This window comes from Nyctibius grandis, chromosome 12, assembly GCF_013368605.1.
Source record: "Nyctibius grandis isolate bNycGra1 chromosome 12, bNycGra1.pri, whole genome shotgun sequence".
Taxonomy (NCBI): domain Eukaryota; kingdom Metazoa; phylum Chordata; class Aves; order Nyctibiiformes; family Nyctibiidae; genus Nyctibius; species Nyctibius grandis.
Window position 1 is genome coordinate 19,168,795 of NC_090669.1, and position 20,769 is coordinate 19,189,563.

The 20,769-nt window shown below is 38.7% G+C and overlaps 1 protein-coding gene across 2 annotated transcripts in view; it reads left to right on the forward strand.

Moving 5' to 3' along the window:
• The window catches only part of CDH13 (cadherin 13), a 484,188-nt gene that overhangs the window by 387,448 nt on the left and 75,971 nt on the right, over nt 1-20,769 (forward strand). For both annotated transcript variants that reach the window (XM_068411196.1, XM_068411195.1), the window contains exon 8: nt 3,733-3,873. In XM_068411196.1, the coding sequence (XP_068267297.1) occupies nt 3,733-3,873 (141 nt within the window). The remainder of the gene's footprint in view (nt 1-3,732; nt 3,874-20,769) is intronic.

Here is a 20,769-nt window from a genome sequence, read left to right on the forward strand (position 1 = left end):
TTAATTGGATTGTTTTTGCAAGAGTGTGCTTCAGGGACTAGGTCACTGTTTTGAGAAGCAGGGAGCCTGGGCTTAGTGACAGGCAATGTCATGGTGGGACAACAGTCTGAGAGACTGTGAGGTCCCAAAATGCTACCAATAGTGCGTGCTGCATTTATCCCTAACCTGCACAGTGCAGCAAGGATGGAGCAGGTGAAGCAAGGCTGCTTTTCTCCTCCACAGCCCCTCCTCCAGGAGCACTCATTTCTCACAAGATGGGAGCAAGTGCAGGGAGAGATGGCACTGGGGTAAACGGCCTGAGCCCTGTGAAGAGGGAAAAGCTGAGGAGTCGCCCATGACAGCTTGTGCTGCAGCCCCAGCTCTGGGGGATGCCCCCCCTGCACGGACCCTGGCCCGTCGCAGTGTCATCAGCTGAGGAACAGGGTTAGTAAGAGCACAGGGACACATCCTGTGTCCCAGGATTTACCAGTAGTGTGATAAATCACACAGATCCAAATAATTGCTACCAGTGCCTGAATTAACGTGTCTAGAAGTATGAGAAATGCTAAAAAGTCCTTTACATGCAACCTCATAGCGGAAAGAGAGCATCTGATGGGAACATGCCTCTGCTCTCAGGTTTGGATCTGTTAGGAGTTGCTTTCTCTAACAAAGCAAATATTTGGTGACAGAACTAGATGTAGAAAGTGCTGCATAGCAGGGAAGTGTGAAGTATTCATAATGATATGAAATACTACTCAAAATTCAATGTTTCTCACATTCCGTTGTGAGCTTAAACATTGGACTCCTGTCACAGAAATTTCTGCTGCAGTAGACACAATTTCTAGCATAAATGGGCTTGCTTTCAATAGAAAATGGGATGGTTTTCAAAAGAAAAAAGGCCAATTTGTGAGTAAAAATGGGCCTGTTTCTGAGCAAAGAGGCTTATAAACATGAAGTGATAAATTGCTTTGCAAGTTTTCCACACAATAATAACAACTTTCTAATCAAAATAATGAAAAAGTTGCATCTAGTAGAGGGGAGAGAAGCTCCATTCAGGTTTTAATACGTTGAAAACATTTTAGAAAATAAATATATGAAAACTGTAAATTTTGTTGCACTCTAATCTGAATTTGTGTTGGAGAAATGTCAGTAATATTTCTTCATGTGCATTTATATGATATTATAAATCAAAGTCCTGTCCTGGGTTTGCTGCCTTCTGAGCTGAATTTCATGCAATAATGTTGTAAGACTTAAGGAAATACATTTCTTAGGATACCCTAAGTGGCAGTGGCATCTGATATTCTAGTAGTCCATATGTTTTTAGAACTAAATATATCTTCTGGCTTGACTCATTGATTTTACATGCAAATATATTGCTTCGTAATAGCTCATCTGATGAGCAACTGGTATGGTTGCTTCTATCATGGCCTAAAAATGCTCCAAGATTTAAGTACTAAGGATTTGGGATCTCCTTCTTACACATGCCCCAAGAAAGGTGTTGTAATATACCCAGGAAAATGCATAATGCAAATGCACTATTTAGTGAATACTTTCAAATCACCTAGCTACAGAGAAGATTATGTGGCCTGAGAGGTTGCTTTGCTAAGCTAGAGATGAGAAATAAGTCTTTCAAATGGTGAACTACAGGCTGGAGGACGAATGGATTGGGAGCAGCCCTGTGGAGAAGGACTTGTGGGTACTGGTGGATGAGAAACTGGACATGAGCTGGCAATGTGCGCTCGCAGCCCAGAAAGCCAACCGTATCCTGGGCTGCATCCAAAGCAGCGTGGCCAGCAGGTCAAGGGAGGGGATTCTGCCCCTCTACTTGGCTCTGGTGAGTCGCCTCCTGTAGTGCTGCGTCCAGCTCTGGGGTCCTCAGCACAGGAAAAATGTGGACCTGTTGGTGCGGCTCCAGAGGAGAGCCACAAAAATGATCAGAGGGATGGAACACCTCTCCTATGAGGAAAAGTTGAGAGAGTTGGGGTTGTTCAACCTGGAGAAGAGAAGGCTCTGGGGAGACCTTATTGCGACCTTTCAATACTTAAAGGGGGCTTATAAGAAAGACCGAACAGACTTTTTAATAGGGCCTGTAGTGATAGGACAAGGGGTAATTGTTTTAAACTAAAATAGAGTGGATTCAGACTAGATTTACGGAAGAAATTTTTCACGATGAGGGTGGTGAGGCACTGAAACAGGTTGCCTGGAGAGGTGGTAGATGCCCCATCCCTGGAAACATTCAAGGTCAGGTTGGACGGGGCTCTGAGCAACCTGATCAGTGGACGATGTCAGCTCATTGCAGGGGGATTGGACTAGATGACCTTTAAAGGTCCCTTCCAACCCAAACTATGTTTCTATGTTCTCTGCTATGGGATAAGCCCTACTTCAGCTTCCTTGATTCTGCTTTATAAGACAGTATATGGGTGGTAGACAGAGATCACTGTGTTGCTATGTGGAGTTTCACACCAGTTGTCTCCCTGCATGTTAATGCTCTGGAAAAGTGTTAGATGAAGGACATAGGATGAGTGATGTCAAAGATGCGTAGCTTTGGTTCTTGTAAACACAGCTGGCTGATAGAGCTGGTCTGAGGTTAAAAGAGCCCTCTAGCAGTGGTGCCCTAGCCACCCTTTCAGGCATCATTATGTCGCTTTGCCCCTGAGATACAGACTTATTTTTCAAGGAAGGTTTGAAAAAACATTCCTGAGCACACATGATATTCTTGCCATATAGTTTTAAAGGTGACTGCAGCACTTTCCCATCTGTGTCCTCCACTGATAATGCAGCACATATGGTCTTTGGGCAGATGGTTCCATATAAGGCAGCCATACAAATGGGGAAAATATTCATTTTAATTCGGTGCCCAGTCTTTTCTCCAGTGAAATCCATGCCAAAATTCTCTATGAGTTCCATGGGAGCAGGTTCTGATGCTGATAATAGCTCCCTTTGATAGCACCCTGTTGTCCAGCTTACAAACAGATGTGCTTTCATGCCTGATGCGAGAAAGGTGAATTAGAAATCCTGTAACATTCCCATTGCAGAGCAGTGGCCACAAATTTTTTTTCCGAGTTATGTCTGTTTTTGGGGGAGGGAAATTAAGGATGGCTTTTGCTATGGACCTATGCTGTCTGGTTCTAAACAGGTAGGCAGTCAGATAAGTAACCATGACATAGGAATCAGATATTATAGATGTAAATTGTTAATGTTACTACACACCTTTGCTTTGTGCAACAACTGGCAGTTGTTGCCCATTTTAGAAACTGCTTACTTGTTTCTTACAGTGAAGCAAACTTAGATTACCATTCTAAATGCTAATATGCAGAATGAATAAAATAAAGTGAATTTATATGTAGATTGTGACATTAGTATTTAATTATGTACCCATCGTTACACTGATGAAGCACGCTGCTAAATATTGGTGCACTGAAGTGAGAGCTTACTCTTAAAGAGCAAATATATTTAAGTTTCTTTCCTGATCTCCTTAAATAACAGGATAGATTACGCACTGTTTACCAATATTCACCGGTACTCCTTCATACTGTATTCCAAATAAGGTTTCCATCATAGCAGTTGATGTTCAGAGAAAGCTGTGCTTCTGTTTTGATAAAACACTGTGATAACAGATCTGTTTCTATGCTATGTTGTATCAGGCCAAATGAAGTTTTAATTCTTTTATGTTTTATTTTAATCTAAATTCAAAATAGTATGTAATCTGATGTAAGGGCTTTTTTAACCTTTCGTTTTCTGTTATTTTTTCAGACTATGGAAACCCCAAAATACGAGCTAGTTATAGAAGCTAAGGATATGGGTGGCCTTGATGTCGGACTAACTGGCACGGCAACTGCCACTATTCTTATTGATGATAAAAATGACCATCCACCAGAATTCACCAAGAAAGAGGTAAGAACTTATCATCTGTGTTCTACAAAATGGTGCATGTAATAGCTTCTTTCTAAACACAAAAATGTTTCTCAGTGGAAGAAAATACTTAAAGACATCTTTTTAGCTTGATGTGAGCTCCTGGAGCTGCTTTTTTCTTCTTTTACATTGACAAATTTGTATGTATCTTTTCCAAAACAAAATACAACCACAAGGTAAAAATTTATGTTGAGAGATATTATTCAAAGGTTGGTCAGCAGGATGAAAACCTATAAAATACGTTTGCTATAGGTAACTTTCTCCTTTTGCTCCTGTGGCGGAAAATAAATTCCCTCCTGCCTTCATTCTAGCTTAGGGCTTTTGATGGTCAGAAACATGGATGAAAGCAATGTGTTTTGTCCTGGCTTCAGTACTTCACCTGTGAGACAGCTAGTGCTGAGAGTTCTGTAATGAAAACTTGAGTCCTAAAAGGTTTAAAGTTAACCTACAGGTGGAATCTGCAAGGAAAGGTTTTTTCCCTGCCAGTTGAATTCCACTGAAGAATGCTGAAAAGTTTGAAAAAAAACCCAAACCAAAACAAAAGTTACTCCCTGCCTGCAGGAGAGTGTAATAGTGCTACAGCAAAGTTTCTGGCTTCAGGCAAAGCATCTACCAAATTTCCTTCCCTTCCCACATGCTCCCTTCCTTCCCCTACATTTATTTTTAGTCTGTTTTTTCTTTTTTTGCCTCTGGTATATGGAGAGAATCAGAGAGCATCAAAAGTTTTACCTAATAACAACTGGTTTGGATTTTGCTGTAAGTTTCCTGAGGCTCTGCAGATTCTAAGGAATATTTCCAAAAGATCAGAAGTAAGCAGGAGGGATGCTGATTTTAGGGTAATTTTAGAAGAAGAGGAAAACCTCTTGCTATAAAAGTCTTCGTTTTCTCCTTAGGGTATGTGTTTACCTTTATTTTATTTTTTTTTTTTGCCTGATTTTACCAATTGGACAACAGATTATTTTGAAAGCAAGTTACTTTAATTTTACTTGAATCATTATGTCTTTTATAAGTGCAAACTGGATAACCAGATTAAAAAAGGATGGAGGAGTTTTTTAAAAAAGGGAATAAGAAATCAGAAACAATGACAATTTTGCCAACAGGAATATTAGTTTTCACTAATCAGTGGCAATAACTATAATCACTTCAGTAGAATGCTTTGGCAAGAGCATTTTAGTCACCTAAAAAGTACCAGCGAGCCTGGTTCAAACCTTTCAGGTACATAGGTGCTAACAAAGTGGCTTTGATCAAACTATTAATTCCCTTAGAATTACCCTTTGGATCAGGCTTTTTATGCTCTGACAGCTGTTTCCTGACAACCAACAGTTAAAATATATTTAAAACTTTGCATTTTTTTAGCCCTCTGGAACATAACAGTGTATAAGGACAACTCAGTGTATTTAGAAATACGAAGTAATTGTATTAATCAATGTTGACAGCAATTCATGTCATTCAGAGTCCTACCTACTTGAATTTCCAAACTTTGAGATGATTTGTTTTGAAGAAAACATTTTATAATTATATGTTCTGTTTGACTTAATAGTTTAGTAATTTGGGCAAGCATGTTAAACTTGGGTGCCTGCTTAGCCCCAAATGTACTGTTAGACAGTGTCTATTTCTGTGGAAATTCAGAAATGTTTAAAAATTCTGTTCAGTCAGTGATAGTAAAGGGCACTCTGTACCCTTGAAAGTCTGGTGGTTCCAGTATAGAAATACAGTAACAAGTGTGAAGAGACAGCATTATGCAGCTTTCTTTGAAGAGTCCAGTCTTCTATATCTTTATTGCACCTTATATGACATGCAAATTTTCCTGGAGAGACATCTCTTTTTTCAATACATTGTGACATAGTTTTGAACCTTTCACTATTTAGAGATGTTAATGACCTCAGAAATCTTCCCTCTGCCTTGCTAAGTGATATTCTTATTCCATGAATAAGGCAGGAAGAATCAGTCTTTAGACATCTGGTGTCAGGCCCCTTTAGAGACATATGTTCTATTTAAAATAAGTAGTATAGGAGGAGGGTGAGTGTCTATTAATAGAGCTAATGCCACTTTGCTGCTTAAAGTACTTAGTATTTAAATACCAGTTGCATACACATGCTGCAATACTCTCTATTTGAAGAAGACTTGAAAGAAAAAGACATATTCTACAAGATAACTTTTGAAGTAGAAAGCTCAGATTCAGTAAATCCGGAGGTTTGATTTCAGAATGCATCTTCTTTGATTTACTTTGAGATTGGCTGCTTTAGGATTTGGTTCTTATAGCACTGACATGTTTTCCCAGCTATCTTCCTTCTCTTTAAAGATACTTTCTCTCAATGCCTTTTTCCCTTTTATAAAACAAATGCTAATTTACTGGCCTGTGTTTTCTTCTGACAGTATAATTTCTACCTAAAATAGCTCTGCCTTTATTTGTTGTGTGCTGTTGGTGTAGCTCGATTAAGCCAAGTTTTCAGTGCATTCTCTTCATCTGTAAGCACAGGGGACAAATTCGTTCCTGATCTGACACAGTGAAAGCCAATAAAGTTATGAGAGCTGGATTTGTTCAAAAGTCTGGACTCTATAAGTACAACACTGGGCACCCCAGACTGTGCACTAAATGGTGCTTTGTAGAATGCAGTTACATATATCTTAATAAAGATTTATATGATTTCAATAATATTAACGCCCAGACAGAAGTTTAATGACTTTTTTCATAGCTTTCTCCAAAGTTGAAAATTTCTATTTCTATATATTTCTATTTTCAAGAAGTCTTATATATGTTAGCAGGTATTTCTTTGAGTCCTCAGTACAAGGCAATCTCAGCCGTGTGTGAGCATGTCTCTGTCCATTGAAGATGAGCTTTATCTTTCGACACTTGACCAATCTCTTCCTCTTTTTTCTCCAGACACAAGTTTATGAATCTACCCCTGAGCAATGATACACTTCTGTGTACTCCTATTTACTATATTTATTCCTTAGAGGTCAGGTCCTTACACACCTATTCAAAATGCTCATTAATGGTCTTTATTTGATATTTTCAGAAAGGCCTAAATGCTCCTTTGTGGCTGTACAGAGTTTTGCAGTAGCCTCTACTGGGTTTATGTAGATCTTTCTGGAAGAGGCAGGTATTTGTCTAGTGAATCTGTTCTTCCATCTGCTATTTTTGTCCCCTGCATACCACACCCATGCCATTCTGATGCAGTTGTGACCTTTGTACTTAGGGAAAAACTCATTGATGGCGTGTCAGGGTGTAATGACAGAAGAAGCCGAGCAACATGGCTGTGATCCACCACAGCACTTCCGTTAACCTCAGAGGAGTAGTTTAAGCCCTTGAGGTTATAAGTATGTGTCAGGTACTTTGATGGGTTCGTGGGATTCAGACCAGTTATTTTGTTACTGCCCCATCACTCTACACACCTCAAAAATATCTGCCTTGTCCTATTTCACATGTATACTTACTGTTCATAATAGGCTCAGAGCAGTGCAAAAATCCTTTCAGACATGCAAAAAGCACCTTATTCCCTCCAGGGATTTAAATAGTTTCATCTTTAATGCCTAAAAGAGCAATGTTTTAAGAGCTCTTCCAAAAATCCCAGGTGAGGTAACAAGGTCTACCTTTTAAAAGGTCACAATGGCTGGGACATTGTGCCAGATTTAAATTATAGAGAATGAAAACAGAGATACTTGTGAAGTTAGTGGCCTCTTTTTCAGGAAGTTTCTAAAATTTACAACCCTATTGATTTTGTGAATTACTACAAAGTGTATTTTGTATCACAAGGAGCAATTTGACGTTTCCTTTCCAGCAAGTTAAGGGCTTAGGCTCAACTTTTGTTCAGCAGCAAGGGATTACTTATGTCAAAATAAGAAATGAAGCAAATCAAGGAATAGGAATTGATCATTTTGGAAAATCTGGTACCTGGTTTTTGTACTGCAGGATATTCAAAGTGCGTGGGAATGAGTAAGACTGAATGAATGCTAACGGTGCTGAGTATTGGTTTTATACCTAGCACATTAAGAAAAATGAGAATTATCTTCTTGTGTCACTTTAACAATTGGTGACAGACCACTGCAACCTTGTATGGCTGCAAAACAGTGATTTTAGTCTATAGTTAATGTCACTGTGGTTGATGTGTGATGAAAAACTAGCAATGTAACATCTGCTGGAAGCAACAAGCTGGCAAATACTTCTCTTGTATCTGTTCCTGCAGGCATAGTTCTGCCCAGATCTTCCCTAAGACCCAGTGGAGGAAAAGATGTTGTTTCAACATGACAACAATATGGATTTCACCTAGTCATCTATTCTTCCTCCTCAAAAAAAATAGTACAAGGGGATGATTTTTCTACAGTCCACCTAGTTCTCACATCTGTCCTTCAGCACGGATTTGGGACAGCAGCACATCCCTAGTCGTACCTCGAAAAGTAGTGGGACTTGACAGAGTGCTGTCACTTGCTCATAAGAAAGAGAGACTTCTTTTGGCCAGGGAACAGTCTCATTCTTGAGACAATTCCTCTTTCTGCCACTCTCATCCTCACCTTCAACTTCATCCGTTTCTGGGACAAAACAATGTAAAATAGAAAGGATTCTGTCACATCAGGAGAGCAAGATTAGGGAAAATATTTTTCCTAGTTTAGATTTGAGGAATATATGATCTTAGAAATTAATTTTCCAGTTAAATAAAGAAGCTTGCCTCCTGTGAACAGAGTAAAATTCATGTAATTTGACAAAACATCAGTGCAGTGAAGTTTGAGATATACTAGTGCTGTGAGTCTGAAGTGAAAAATAGTATTTGCTTACTTTTTGAATACCTACTGATAAATGGTTTACAAAAGAGTAATAAATGACTAATGTGTGCTTTAATAAATGATTCATCAATTCCTATAGAGACCTGTAAGTGAATAGGTTGCTTGTCACCGTGATTTATGATGACTTCCAGCACTGTCTTCTGATTCAGTTGTGCTACCCACTGGGGCAAAATAGCCCCTGGAGTACAATATGTATCTCCGTCTGCTCATGGTTCAAAGAGGATATGAGACTTTCAGAGCACCATCTGGAGAGATTTATTTTTCAGCTCAGGCTGTTGAGAAACATGCTTGTAGCTTTGAGAGTCCCTGTCTTGAGTCTTGGTGTTGGCTAAATCATATTGAGGACCAAATACTGAGCTAAAAGCACTTTTAAGGTTCCTTCTGGCTCTCTTTTCCATACTTCTTTTACAAAAATTTCTCTCTTAGACATGATATTGTTACTTTCCATGCTAGACATACCTTACCAACACAGACCAGATCTGTGCATTCAGTTTGAACACTTAAAACCAGCAACAAATCTCACTTTCCCTTCTGCGATCTGAAAGTCAACCCTGGTCCTTCTTCTCTTGTCTTACAGGGAAAATGTTGCCCTTTGGGACTCCTAATTAATCGTATACATTTTTCAGTGGGTCTTGCCAGTGACCTGGACCCTACTTTTGGACACTAACAATTCAGTTAATGGTAGATGATTTCCCTGCAACTCCCTCCTCTAGGCCCTTACACCTGATTCGGAGAAATCAGTAGTGAGGACCATAGCTGTGTGCAAAATGAGCAGAAGAGTGCTGTCCTTTGACTAGCACACAGTTCAGGAGCATGGCCAGGGTACCAGCCCTCTTTCGCTTTCCTGTTGGGAGGGAAGTCAGTGTGTAAACCAGACTGAACAGAGGCAAAAGACCATCAGGAGCTGCCAGCATGGCTCAGCAAGGTGGTGAGAACCAGCTGAGCTGGCTTTTTCCCATTTCATCTACCATTCTCTCATGCTGGATGTTGGAATGCCAGACAACTGAGGTGAGGTACTTGAGCAGAAATAAGCAGATCTGAACAGATGAGAACAAGCCGTTGCCAGGCTAATAGTTAAGAAATAGAGCTGTACTATGGCCTAAATGTTATGGGAACCAGTCTTAAATTCTAGCAGCCTGTTCAAATTGGAGCAAACAGTCTCCAGTACTGCTTTGTCACAAGAAATAGTTTTGTGGAATGGATAAAACCATTTTAGCAAAATCACACGAACAAAATGTGTATTAAAATTTCCATTTGGCTCCCATTTTTGGACTGTCAGAAAATTTACATGTGGAGAAAGAAAAATTCATACAGAAACTCAACAGAGCAGGACAAAGCCTCTACAGCTGTTAGTAAACTTTGGCATAAAGAACAGCTTCAGGATGGCTAGGGATCATCAGAGATGAGCTCTTTGGCCATCCTTGTTTTTTCTAGAGCTGTAAATACAGCTAGCAAGGCTCCTGAAGCATATCTTAACCTTCAGAAAGCCCATACACTAGATAAATATTTGCACTGACCTTTTCACTGAGCTTTGCTTCCTCCTCCTACTCTTGTAGCAGTTCACTAACACACTTGACATATCTGAAGCTCCAGGTGCCCAAAAGCCTCCTCGAAAACTAATGAAAGACATTGCCTGGTATATTTTTCACATGTGAAAGGCAGAATTCAAAGATAATTTCTCTGGTCATGGAAAATAGAGGAAACGGGATCAAGGCAGGATTGCTATTCCTATGTCATCCTTGTAAGGTATCTGTATCACCTGTTCTTAGAACATCCAGAGATCAAAAATCAAAAGGCTCCTCAGTTTGTTCCTGAACAAATCTTAACAATGAAAATTTCTGCATAGCCTGATCTGAATTTCCTTTGCTAGAGCTTAAAATCATTACATCTTCTGTTATCCTTATAGATATGGAGGACAGATTATGCCCTTAATATCTTTTTTATTCTTGTATAATCAGAACCGTGCATGAAGACGACAACTTTGCAATATATTGACTCAGGATATATTGTCTATTTCTTAAAACAAATAATTCTTTTGTTAAAGTTATGATACTCATGTTTTTTCCCACAAATATTAACTTATCAGTTTTGGTGAAAACAGAAGAGATCAAGTTGTCCCATAACTGACTTGTGTTCTTTCATGTTTAAGCTGAGGCAAAGATGTAGATGTACATGTGTTCCTACTAGAGTCTGTTTGCAAAGTACCTATTAATTTAGTTTAGTGAGTATCTATTAGTAATTTCTGAGTTGTGATGGGGTGGTACCAAACTTAAGGACATCTGGAAGACTTATTTAAACAATCTGGCTATCTGGATAGTGAAATTACCTGTTTGTTATTTTTTTCTTCTTCTTCAATATTGCGTGTCAGTTGTTATCAGAAGTGGCTGGTTTGAGGTTTCTCATGTGATGAGAAATGCTCAGCACCACTCAGGATTGAAGTACCAACAACCTTAAAAACAAATACTCTTCTGTAGCATTACAAGAAGAATGGAATAATTTTAGAGAGAGAAAGAAAAACAAATACGCTCATTCTGTGCATTGACTGAAACATAGGACTGTTCAGCAAAAAAGAGGGTTTGGAAGACTGGTGTTTCCTGTACTCATCCAGATTCATACTGTGTGCATAAAAATTTATATTCATGTGGCTTTCAGCAAGCTATCTGCATAACCAGTGTAAGCACTTTGTTCAAGAACTTTTGCAAAATATGTTTAACACTGAGTCCATCCACTTATCACATAATTAGAGCTGGATACGCTGCATAGCAGTAGGCAGCAGACTTCCACATTTATCTTTGCTTGTGAGTTCATTGCTTTGTTTCTCTCCACCAAGGTCATGAAATACATGAAGTTGTCTATTTAATCTCCAGATAAACACATTTCAGTGGTACATAAAACAACAGAGTGCCTGCTTTATAATCTGAAAGCAGCTGAGAAACACTTGTATAAGTACAGGAAAGGTTCTATGAACAGAAATGATCATTCAAACAGTGTGAAATTGGGGAGGAACACAAAGGCACTTCACTGCTTCTCCAGATCTGATTTTTTCCCAGCATTCTTGCTTTCCAAGTCAGCTCTCATAGTAAACTTGTATTTTTGCCAGTCCTTTTCTTTTCTCTTTTCTCATTTTCTGTGTTCCTTTCCTGCCCTTTATTTAGTTTCCTTGATTTGTTACGATCAGCTGATCTGAGCAGACCTGTTGCAAACATCTGTGTGAGTCCTTGCCTTTTGTAATCCTTTGGTTATGCTTGGAAGGTCAGCAGCAACTCAGTGGTAATAAAGCAATTCTCGCTACAGCTGGTGAATTCGCACCACAAAACCATTCCAATGCTGCCTATCCTCTGAAGACTTCTTCCATCTGCTTCTGCAAACAGCAAATATCCCAACACTGCAAGCAACAAAAAAAGCCATAAACCCACAATTTATTGCTCTCTTCTACAAGAAGAGAAGGTTAATATGCTTCCGCAATGTGGTCTATGAAGTGTGGACTTTACCAGAGATATTAAGGTCTGAATTACAAAACAAACAGTAGCAGTAAGAGTTTTCACTATGTCTAGCACAAATACATTTGGGTAAGCAACCGGATAGCAGAAATTAAAGAGGAAGGAAGGCTCAAACAAAGGCTCTTGAGAGAAGCACAAGCTAAAACAAAGATAATGTAATGTCTCCAGACCTAGTCTTGGACCACTTATTCAGGGAAGCTGTATAAACATAGTTATTAGCAGTCATTGCTGGGAATGGCTATGTGATTTTCCAATTAAACTTCTTCTCTCCAGCTGGAATTTTGCAGTTGCCTTCAAATCAGATTAGGACTGCTTTCTAGAGATTTCAATTTTAATGTAAATTTTAAAATTGGAGTCTTTTGCCTGAGAAATTAATTTTTTTTCGTCTGCATGTGCTGCTGGAGCACTCCATGGAAATCTCTAATTTCACTCTTCTCCAAGAATGGTTTATAGCGTGTTGTCCCTCATTAACTGTCCGCGGAGTTCCACCTTCAACATTGAGTGCAGGCAGGTGACACCTGGACTTTGAAGAAACTTCTCACAATTATTTTCAGATCAAGATATGAAAGAATGCATCAATCTCTTTTCTCAAATTAACTTTTTAGTTCTGTATTGGGAGTCCTCATTTGCCTAAGTAACATCCAATTGACTGAAATCCTAAGCTCTGTGTGGAAACACTGTGGTTTCCATACATGGTATTCATTGCAGAGTGGCTCCTAAATCATCATGATCTCATTCAGCCTAGACAGTATGTAAATTGGTGGGCAGGCAGTGGGGAACAGATGACCAGGTATTACCTTTGTGGTGCAGCCAGCAAAAATTTTCTGTGGCTTGAAAGGGACTTTTATTTTAGGTACATAAATGGTTACAGTTCCTCACATGTGGAATGTGGAATCTTAGAAAAACCAAGAACGCTAAATTTCCTTGTCTGACACAGCACAGCTGATTTGAGGAGTAATAAATAGAGGAATTGTTAGATGTGTAGCACAATACCACTCTAATCCCATGAGTTAAGAAACCCACACTGTTAATATGCCTCTAGCATCTGTAGGAGTTCTGTTTTAAAAGTAGAATTAAACAAGATAACACACTATAGATCTTAACATATTCAATTTGCACCAGACAAAACCCTATTTAGTAGCAATTACACGATATATGCGAGCTGGTATCATAGTTGCAGTTTATATGAGCAGAAGGATTTATATAGCTGAAGTATACTCATACAAAAATAATAGTTATGTGACTGCTTAGGTCATTCCACTAGAGTGGAATGAGTTCTGTGATCAGTTTATCAATTTCTTCACTGACAAGTGAGATTTTAAGATTTTTGTCAGCAACACTAAACCTGATTTGGCTACTACAAAATTTGCTAACCATCTGTGCATACGAATCAAAATGTCAGTATTATTTAGACAAAATATCTTTTTTTCCTTCTGCTCTGAAACATTAAAATAGTGAACCGATAAAAATCAACATGCTAAAAGGAGCTGTACATTTATTCAAGTAAAATTGTGAGTAAGTGCCTATGAAAGAGACTCATTTGGAAAGCAATAAAATTCTATAGGGCTGATCGTCTCTTGAACTTGCTGGAATGAAAACGGTGTTGATACATATAAGAAAAAAACAGATGAGGGGATTCATACAGAACTCTTTGCAGTTATAGTCTCTGTTGAGGAAAATGGTTCAGGAGTGTATTTTATTCATATCCTTGTGCTTTCTATTTTGGCTTATTTCCAGGACTTATTTGCCTTAGAGTCCCAGATGCTTATTTGCTTAAAGGGTAGCCCTTTCTCTAGCCGGCTGTCTAACAGTCACTTAATATTTATTTGTTTTTACAAATGTTTTCCCCTGTGTTGCCAGTCCATATGTTACAAGAAAAAGTATAATCCCAACACTACACAGAGTATTGACATTATCCTTGCTTTCCCATTCTAGACTTTGACCCCATTATGAAAAATCCCTGAATCTCAGTTGGTTACCCGACCCTATGTTTCCCTCCAAAACTATTACTCTCTGAGCAGTCCTTTTGAGTTTGTGTTCTAACTCCTGTTCTCCTCTTCCACTCAGCTTGATGCAGATTTATAGGATGTTTTTGTTCACTTCTCTGCATGTTGTGGAAGATTTCTTCCAGCTGCTTACTTGTCTAGTCTTCTTTATATTTAATTTGCCCAGTGCTGAAACTTATCATTGGCTTTTTGCATCATCTTTCAAAATCCCTTCTGCCTGCTTCATCATTCTCTTTTTTTAAAGACAAAACAAAACCCCCCAAACCAGCCAAACAAACAGAAAACTCTTATCTTTTGGTCTTTCTTCCTCTCAAGCCTAACAGTTAGTCAGCAGCCTGTAAGGAGCCTTCTCTGAATTTTAACAATGAGCTTTAATTTTTTCTTCCTCTTCAAACTCGAGTCTGTCATTTGACTCTCAGAGCCTGAACATCTAGCATGCCTTAAATGCCCCTCTGCTCCTGTTTCCAGTTCTTGCTTCAGATCAACAAAGACTAATTTCAGTGATGTATCCACTGACTCCTTTTTGCCACGTGTGACATCCCCTTTCTCTCTGTTATTTTTATCACTCTGCCCACTGTCTTTCTATATGGAAAACTCTTCTAGTATTTTATAAAAAGCTATGTTTCTGACCTTTGTCATCTCATGATCCTCTTTCTGTCCCTGTGATTTTGCTCCTTTAGTATTATTTCTGGAAGATCTTCCTTTTTCCATTCATTGATGCTGTCCCCCAGTGAAGTCTTCTTCATCCGCTCACTGCCTACTTCCCTTAGGACCCACCTTTCTGTTTTCATGACTTAAACTGACTGTTTGCTTATGACTTGGAAAAGTCCAGGTACACTCTCTGCCTGCCTTCTCTAAATTGAGTACCATCACTGTCTGCTTCCACACATCATCTCATTTTTTTCTTTTATGCTTTATTTCCTCATCCTCAGCTCATTTGTTTTGACCGCCTTCAGCCACTGAGGCCAGCAGTGCTCATACGTTATGTAGTACTGTCAGATGTTCTTAGATCAATGATTTTTCTTCATTTAGAAGACGGATGGTAAGGAGAGTGCTGCTGTCCTCAACAAGTTTAAGGGATTGAAAGCAATCTTCTAGTTCAAAAAAAGTTTGAAAAATCTAAGGAGTTATGTGGGAAACTTTCAAAAGATACATAAGAAAAATCAATCCTGTTAAATAAGCTTAAATCTAAACCAACAATTGTCTTTTGCTGAAATAATATCAAGGAAAAAGATTTATCTATAGTATTGATATTCTTACCTGCCCATATCCAAGCTATGGCTCCCATCCAAACAGAGTGCTCCATGGAGTCGTGAATCCACGATTAGACTGTAACGTAAATCTGGATTTTATACATATGCATATCTATATACATAGAAAGACATGCCCACAGATGTTTACCTACCTAAACTGAGGACCAGATGTTTTATTGTCCTAAAATTGAATTTTCTAATATGTATTAAAACAAAAATGATATTTGGTTTGGTTTTTACTTGTCTACTTGAAAATAACACAACTAGCATTTGGAAACAGAGAACATTGTACATGATTAATTGATTGTGTTGAACTAAGCTAAAAGAGAAGTGGATGTTTGAAGGCAAACGAAGGGCATGCTTTCTAAGTTAGCAGCTCTGACCTTTTCAAGTTTTCCATCTTAAATAATAATTGAAGCCATGAGTAAATAAATTCAACTTTGCCTGCAGATGTTGAACTCTTTAATGTCGTTTTACTCTAACACAGCCACTGCCTGATATTAGTGGCAGAAACAGTTTTATCATGCCCCATGCTGGGGCTGACTGGCAGTCTCTAGGAACTGTTTTCTTTCCTCTAGCTATATGATTAAAATGCAGTTCCAATCAATAAATCTGTACAGTTTCCATCAATGGTAAGTGTTCACCTAGGGGTCTTCTGTGTCCCAGAGGTATGTCTTTTCTTCAGTTCTTCTATATTCATGAGAGAAACAAATTACAATAAGCCTTGTTTACCTAGACTGCCTGTTGAGATTGTTTTTGGACCGCCTGCTGGAACTGGAGTGAGCAATACAGAGCACAGGAGCACACTCACCTGCTGGTAGATATAGATGATAGCAGTAAGGTACCTCTTTCAGCAATATTGGGTTCCAGCATAAGCCTCTGTCAAGTCTTTGCTTTGGGAAGATTAAATATTTAAGCATGCACTCTTGACTCATTTGGCATGTTAGTGGGAAACAGCGTAGGGTGGATTACAAAAAGAGGTCTGAGATTCTGACATCTGACTTCAGCTGAACTTCACCACTTTTCAATGATGTCAGGGTTACCTGTTTTCCCTTTTCTTGAATGCGGATTATCTCAGTCGATCGATGAGGCAATATGGGAGCAACTAATCAGTTTTAGATTCTCTTGACCCTAGTAGCAATTGTTTTAGTGCAATCAATTAAAAGGGAATTTTAATGATATCACTAATTGTGCTTTTAAAGGATATGTGACAGCTATTATTGAACTCCTAATTTATTATTTCCCATGGTGATCAGTTTAGAAAATCAAAACATAAACTTTTAAAATTTGACTTCCCCTGCAGTCTCCCTTGTTTATTTCTTAAATATGTATGTCATCATTGTAAAATAGAAACAATCAAGCAACTGTATTCAGCTCATAACTTTTTCCATTTCTTATTTTTGTGTTATGGGAGGTGCGAGCAAAAGGTAATGTTCCTACCTGAATTCAGCAGAAGGTAGTACGCGTTTCCATGCATACATCCAAGAAAAGCATCTAGTTTGTTTCTGTAGAAGACTCCTTTCAAAGGGAAGTACTAAACTGTAGCTGCCTATTAGTGCAAACACTAGGCACTAGTCAGCAGAAATAAATGCATTCAGCTACATGTTGCACATCTGAATTATTTATTCAGAAATAATAAGCATGGTTTGTCAACACTTACACAGAGAGTTATCTCTGTGACATAGTAAAGCTATTGTAATGTCTTTCCTGGACTAATTTGTAAGTATTCAGGAAGCACCTTATTCACTTCTAAATGCCCAGAGTCCAGACTATAAGTTGAAGTTCACTTATTCCATAAATTTATTTTTCTTAAATTCGTAAAGTATGGGCAGCATTACAAATGTTAATGCTACTATTATAGGATCATAATTTAAAAATACCAGCATTCTCAAAGGTCTCCAGCAGTGTGTCATTTCCCCGCTTTATTAAAATGAATGAACAGATGTACAATTTATTTCTGCTGAACTATCATCTAAATTCATAAGCTATTTCTCATGTGTCTGAAATCCATGTTGGTTTCCCATTTTCTTTGCCTTAGAAAAAAAAAAAAATTACACTCTCACATTTATCACTCTGGGGATATAAACGAGAAGTATACTCTCCACTTCATTCACTTTAGACTAATATCCTCAATACAATTTAAATCCCATCTCTTCAAGGCTATTCAGCAAAACCTAGGCACTGGAACACCCAGGATCCGATTGGAAAACTCCCGTGCCATCTGCGTTGAAAACTGGCAGGTGGACTCTGAGGACACTATCTGTTCTCTCTGACAGAATGAGGTGGCACACAGCTGCATTAAATCTTTTTGGTTGGCATTTCTGATGCTAGTGGAGGCTATGCAACTTCTTAGCAACAAGTTGGGAAAAACCAAGGAAGGGACAAATAATGACTGGGAAGTGGGAGAGGTGAGAAGGTTGGGTGTCATTGCAGTGCAATTTGCAGGTAAGGGACCCATGTCAGCTGGCCCCAGGCTCTCACTAAGATGTGTTTTATTTGTCTTGTGGCAGCCTAGGAGCATGGCAGGTGCTCCCTGGAAATGATAAACAAACAAAACAAGACAATACAGAGATTAGATGGAATAAAATCATGGAGGCTTAAAAGCGCATGAAAGAGACATGTTGCCATGGAAAAAAATGAGTATAAAAATCCCAGACAGTGTCCTCTCAGCCTATCGCCGTTCTTATTTGTTGGCAAGGATTGTGGGCAATGTAAGGGTGCTATTTTGCACTAATTCCACGTGAGGAACGAGTGGATAATATGCTTTAGGGGTTCTGGCAGCATTTCTTCTGTAAACTCTAAGGGTTTATATTGTAAGCAAGTTGTAAAAATTTTTGATGGTTTGAAGTTGACAACAGAATTCTGAGGCTCAGATTGTGGTTTTTTAGTGTTTTTTTTTCTCTGATAAAAATTGCTTTGGCAAAGAGAGTAGTGGAACAGAATGTGAATCAATCTGCTTTCTTCATTTCATAACTGCTCCGGAATTTAAATGCAGGCCTTTAAATACTTCTTTGCCAGACAATTCAGGAAAATGATGAAGTAATGCTTGAGATTTGTAAAAAAGCATGATTTCTTCAGAAACCTTCTCTGCAGTGGCAGGAGCAGTTTGTCCCTGTGGGACTGCTAGGAAAGAGTTGTTAATTCACTAGTGAGAATAGAGTTGTAACTGGAGCAGGTAGTTTTTTTACAGTGGCCGCGTTGCAGACAGTCTCAAAACAATTAAATTTGGGTATCTAGTTCTGCCATTCTTGTTCCCTTTTAATCCTTCCCCAAGCTGATATCATAATTATTTTCCTCTCACTTTTCCTTATATTTTGTTGCTGAAAGAGAGTATGAACAGCTAGGAAAGCAAATGCCAGAGGCATAATTTTCATCTTTTATCTGCAGTAGGGAGGGCAGATGTGATTTTGCAGTTACAGCCTATATCTCAAGCTGTCAGCACCAAATCCACTGTAATGAAGAGTCTTGTATGATGGGCAGTTTGAGACTGGAACCTCAGTTAGGAAACTCCTGCCTATTACTTGTTTTTGGGCACAGAAAAAAAAAATTTTTTGTCAGTCCAATGAGCTTCATGGAAGTTAATGAGCACCATGAACCTTAAAAATGTTCAAAAACTATGCAAAGGTGTTCAGTTCCCCTTTCTGTTCTATATAGATTCTTGGATTTGCACTTCAGGGGAAGGGCTCTCAAGATATCCTCAATTCCCCCTCTCCTATTTGTATAATTTCCAGTATTTGCTTATTTTTCCTTCCAAAACTTTGAAGATACAGTCTCTGTGACCTCCCAGCAAGCTACTACAGTACTTCAGCTACCCTGCTAGTAGCAAGTTTTGCCTCATCTCTGATGAGGATTTTCCTTGTCTCCACTGAAGCCCATTGCTTCTTGGCCTGGTCCACTATGAAGATGACGTGTAGACAATCCTTTTATCTACGACAGCCCTGTGAGCATTTGTGATGCAGATTTGTTCAAGACCGTGAGCTTCAGACATCTGCCTCTCCAATTGCTCTTTGCCTTCCATGGTGTGGGCAGGAATCGGGTGCTATAATACAGCTGGGGCTCCCCAGCGCTGAGCAGATGGAAGAATTCCCGCTTCTGCCTTGCACACAGTACTACTTCTTACATATCTCAACACAGTTTTGCTGCTTTTGCAACATTAAATTGCCTTTATTGTCCACGATTCTCTTCCAGTAGCAGAGTAAGTGACAAAACTAACATCTGCTACATGTGGTTTCCTGTTCTTTCATCCTCACCACAGGAGGAGAAGAGTGTATATATTTTGAGCATTTTGATGTGATGGGGTTTTTCTGCTGTTTGTTTTCTTCTATACATGCAGTTTTGTGTTTAATATGGAGAATTTGATTATATCATTTAGGTGTTTTCTTTTTATTTGTTTTGGGCTTTGTTATAGAACAGGCTGAGGATATTTCATACACAAATGAGAGTCTAAAAGCACTGAATAGGGAGCTTTATGTCCCATTTAGGCATACTATGATCTTCTCCACTTGTTTCTGCTAATACACCTAACTTCTGACCTGCAATTATCCTGCAGTTCCTATTTTGATTTTCTCTTAAGGTAAGGGATTCTGACAGCTGTGTCAGACTTTGTGCTGTGAGCAAATGTACACAGGGGCTTAGGAGGAGATTCATCAATTCCAGAGTTAGTTCAGAGCGAGTTTCATTAAGAGAATGTTTTCTAACCATATAGCATTTTTCATTCCAAAGAATCCCAAAGGAATATACAGAAAATGGATCCTCTCCGTGGGCAAGCAGAAGATTAAATTGCAACTTTCTGCTGCTTGCAGGGAAAACGGAGGTGTAAGAATTCATTTACTTTATTAAAGAATCCTACTCAGGAAAGCTGCTTTAATTTCTAAAGAAGCATTGAAAGTAATGGCTAAAGCTGGTGTTGCGTTGTTACACTCAAAATCTTGTTGATGGGCAAAGGGAAAGCCCACCTTATATATAAAGCCAAGAATTTGTTGTTAGTAAATTTGAAAACTAATCCAAGAATCATTATTAATCCAGATTCAATTACTGCAGAAAAAAAATAATTCTTCTATTCAGAAAAATTTTCAATAATAACATGACAGTTATAAAACTGTTGTACACATCCTTCTTAGCTTCTACCCCTTTCCCTGCTGATATTCTCATTGTTTCCTGATTCCTCTGGGTTGGTGGTTTCATTCCAGTGTTTGTGGTAAGGTTTTATGGCAAGTTGTCAGCAGCTTGTCTTTTTCCAGGACAAACGTGATGCTCATGTTAATAATTTGTTCTTTCTCCCTTTGGGATAATTTAGGGTCATTTTTATGTATTTGCTAACATGCTTTTACATGTTGC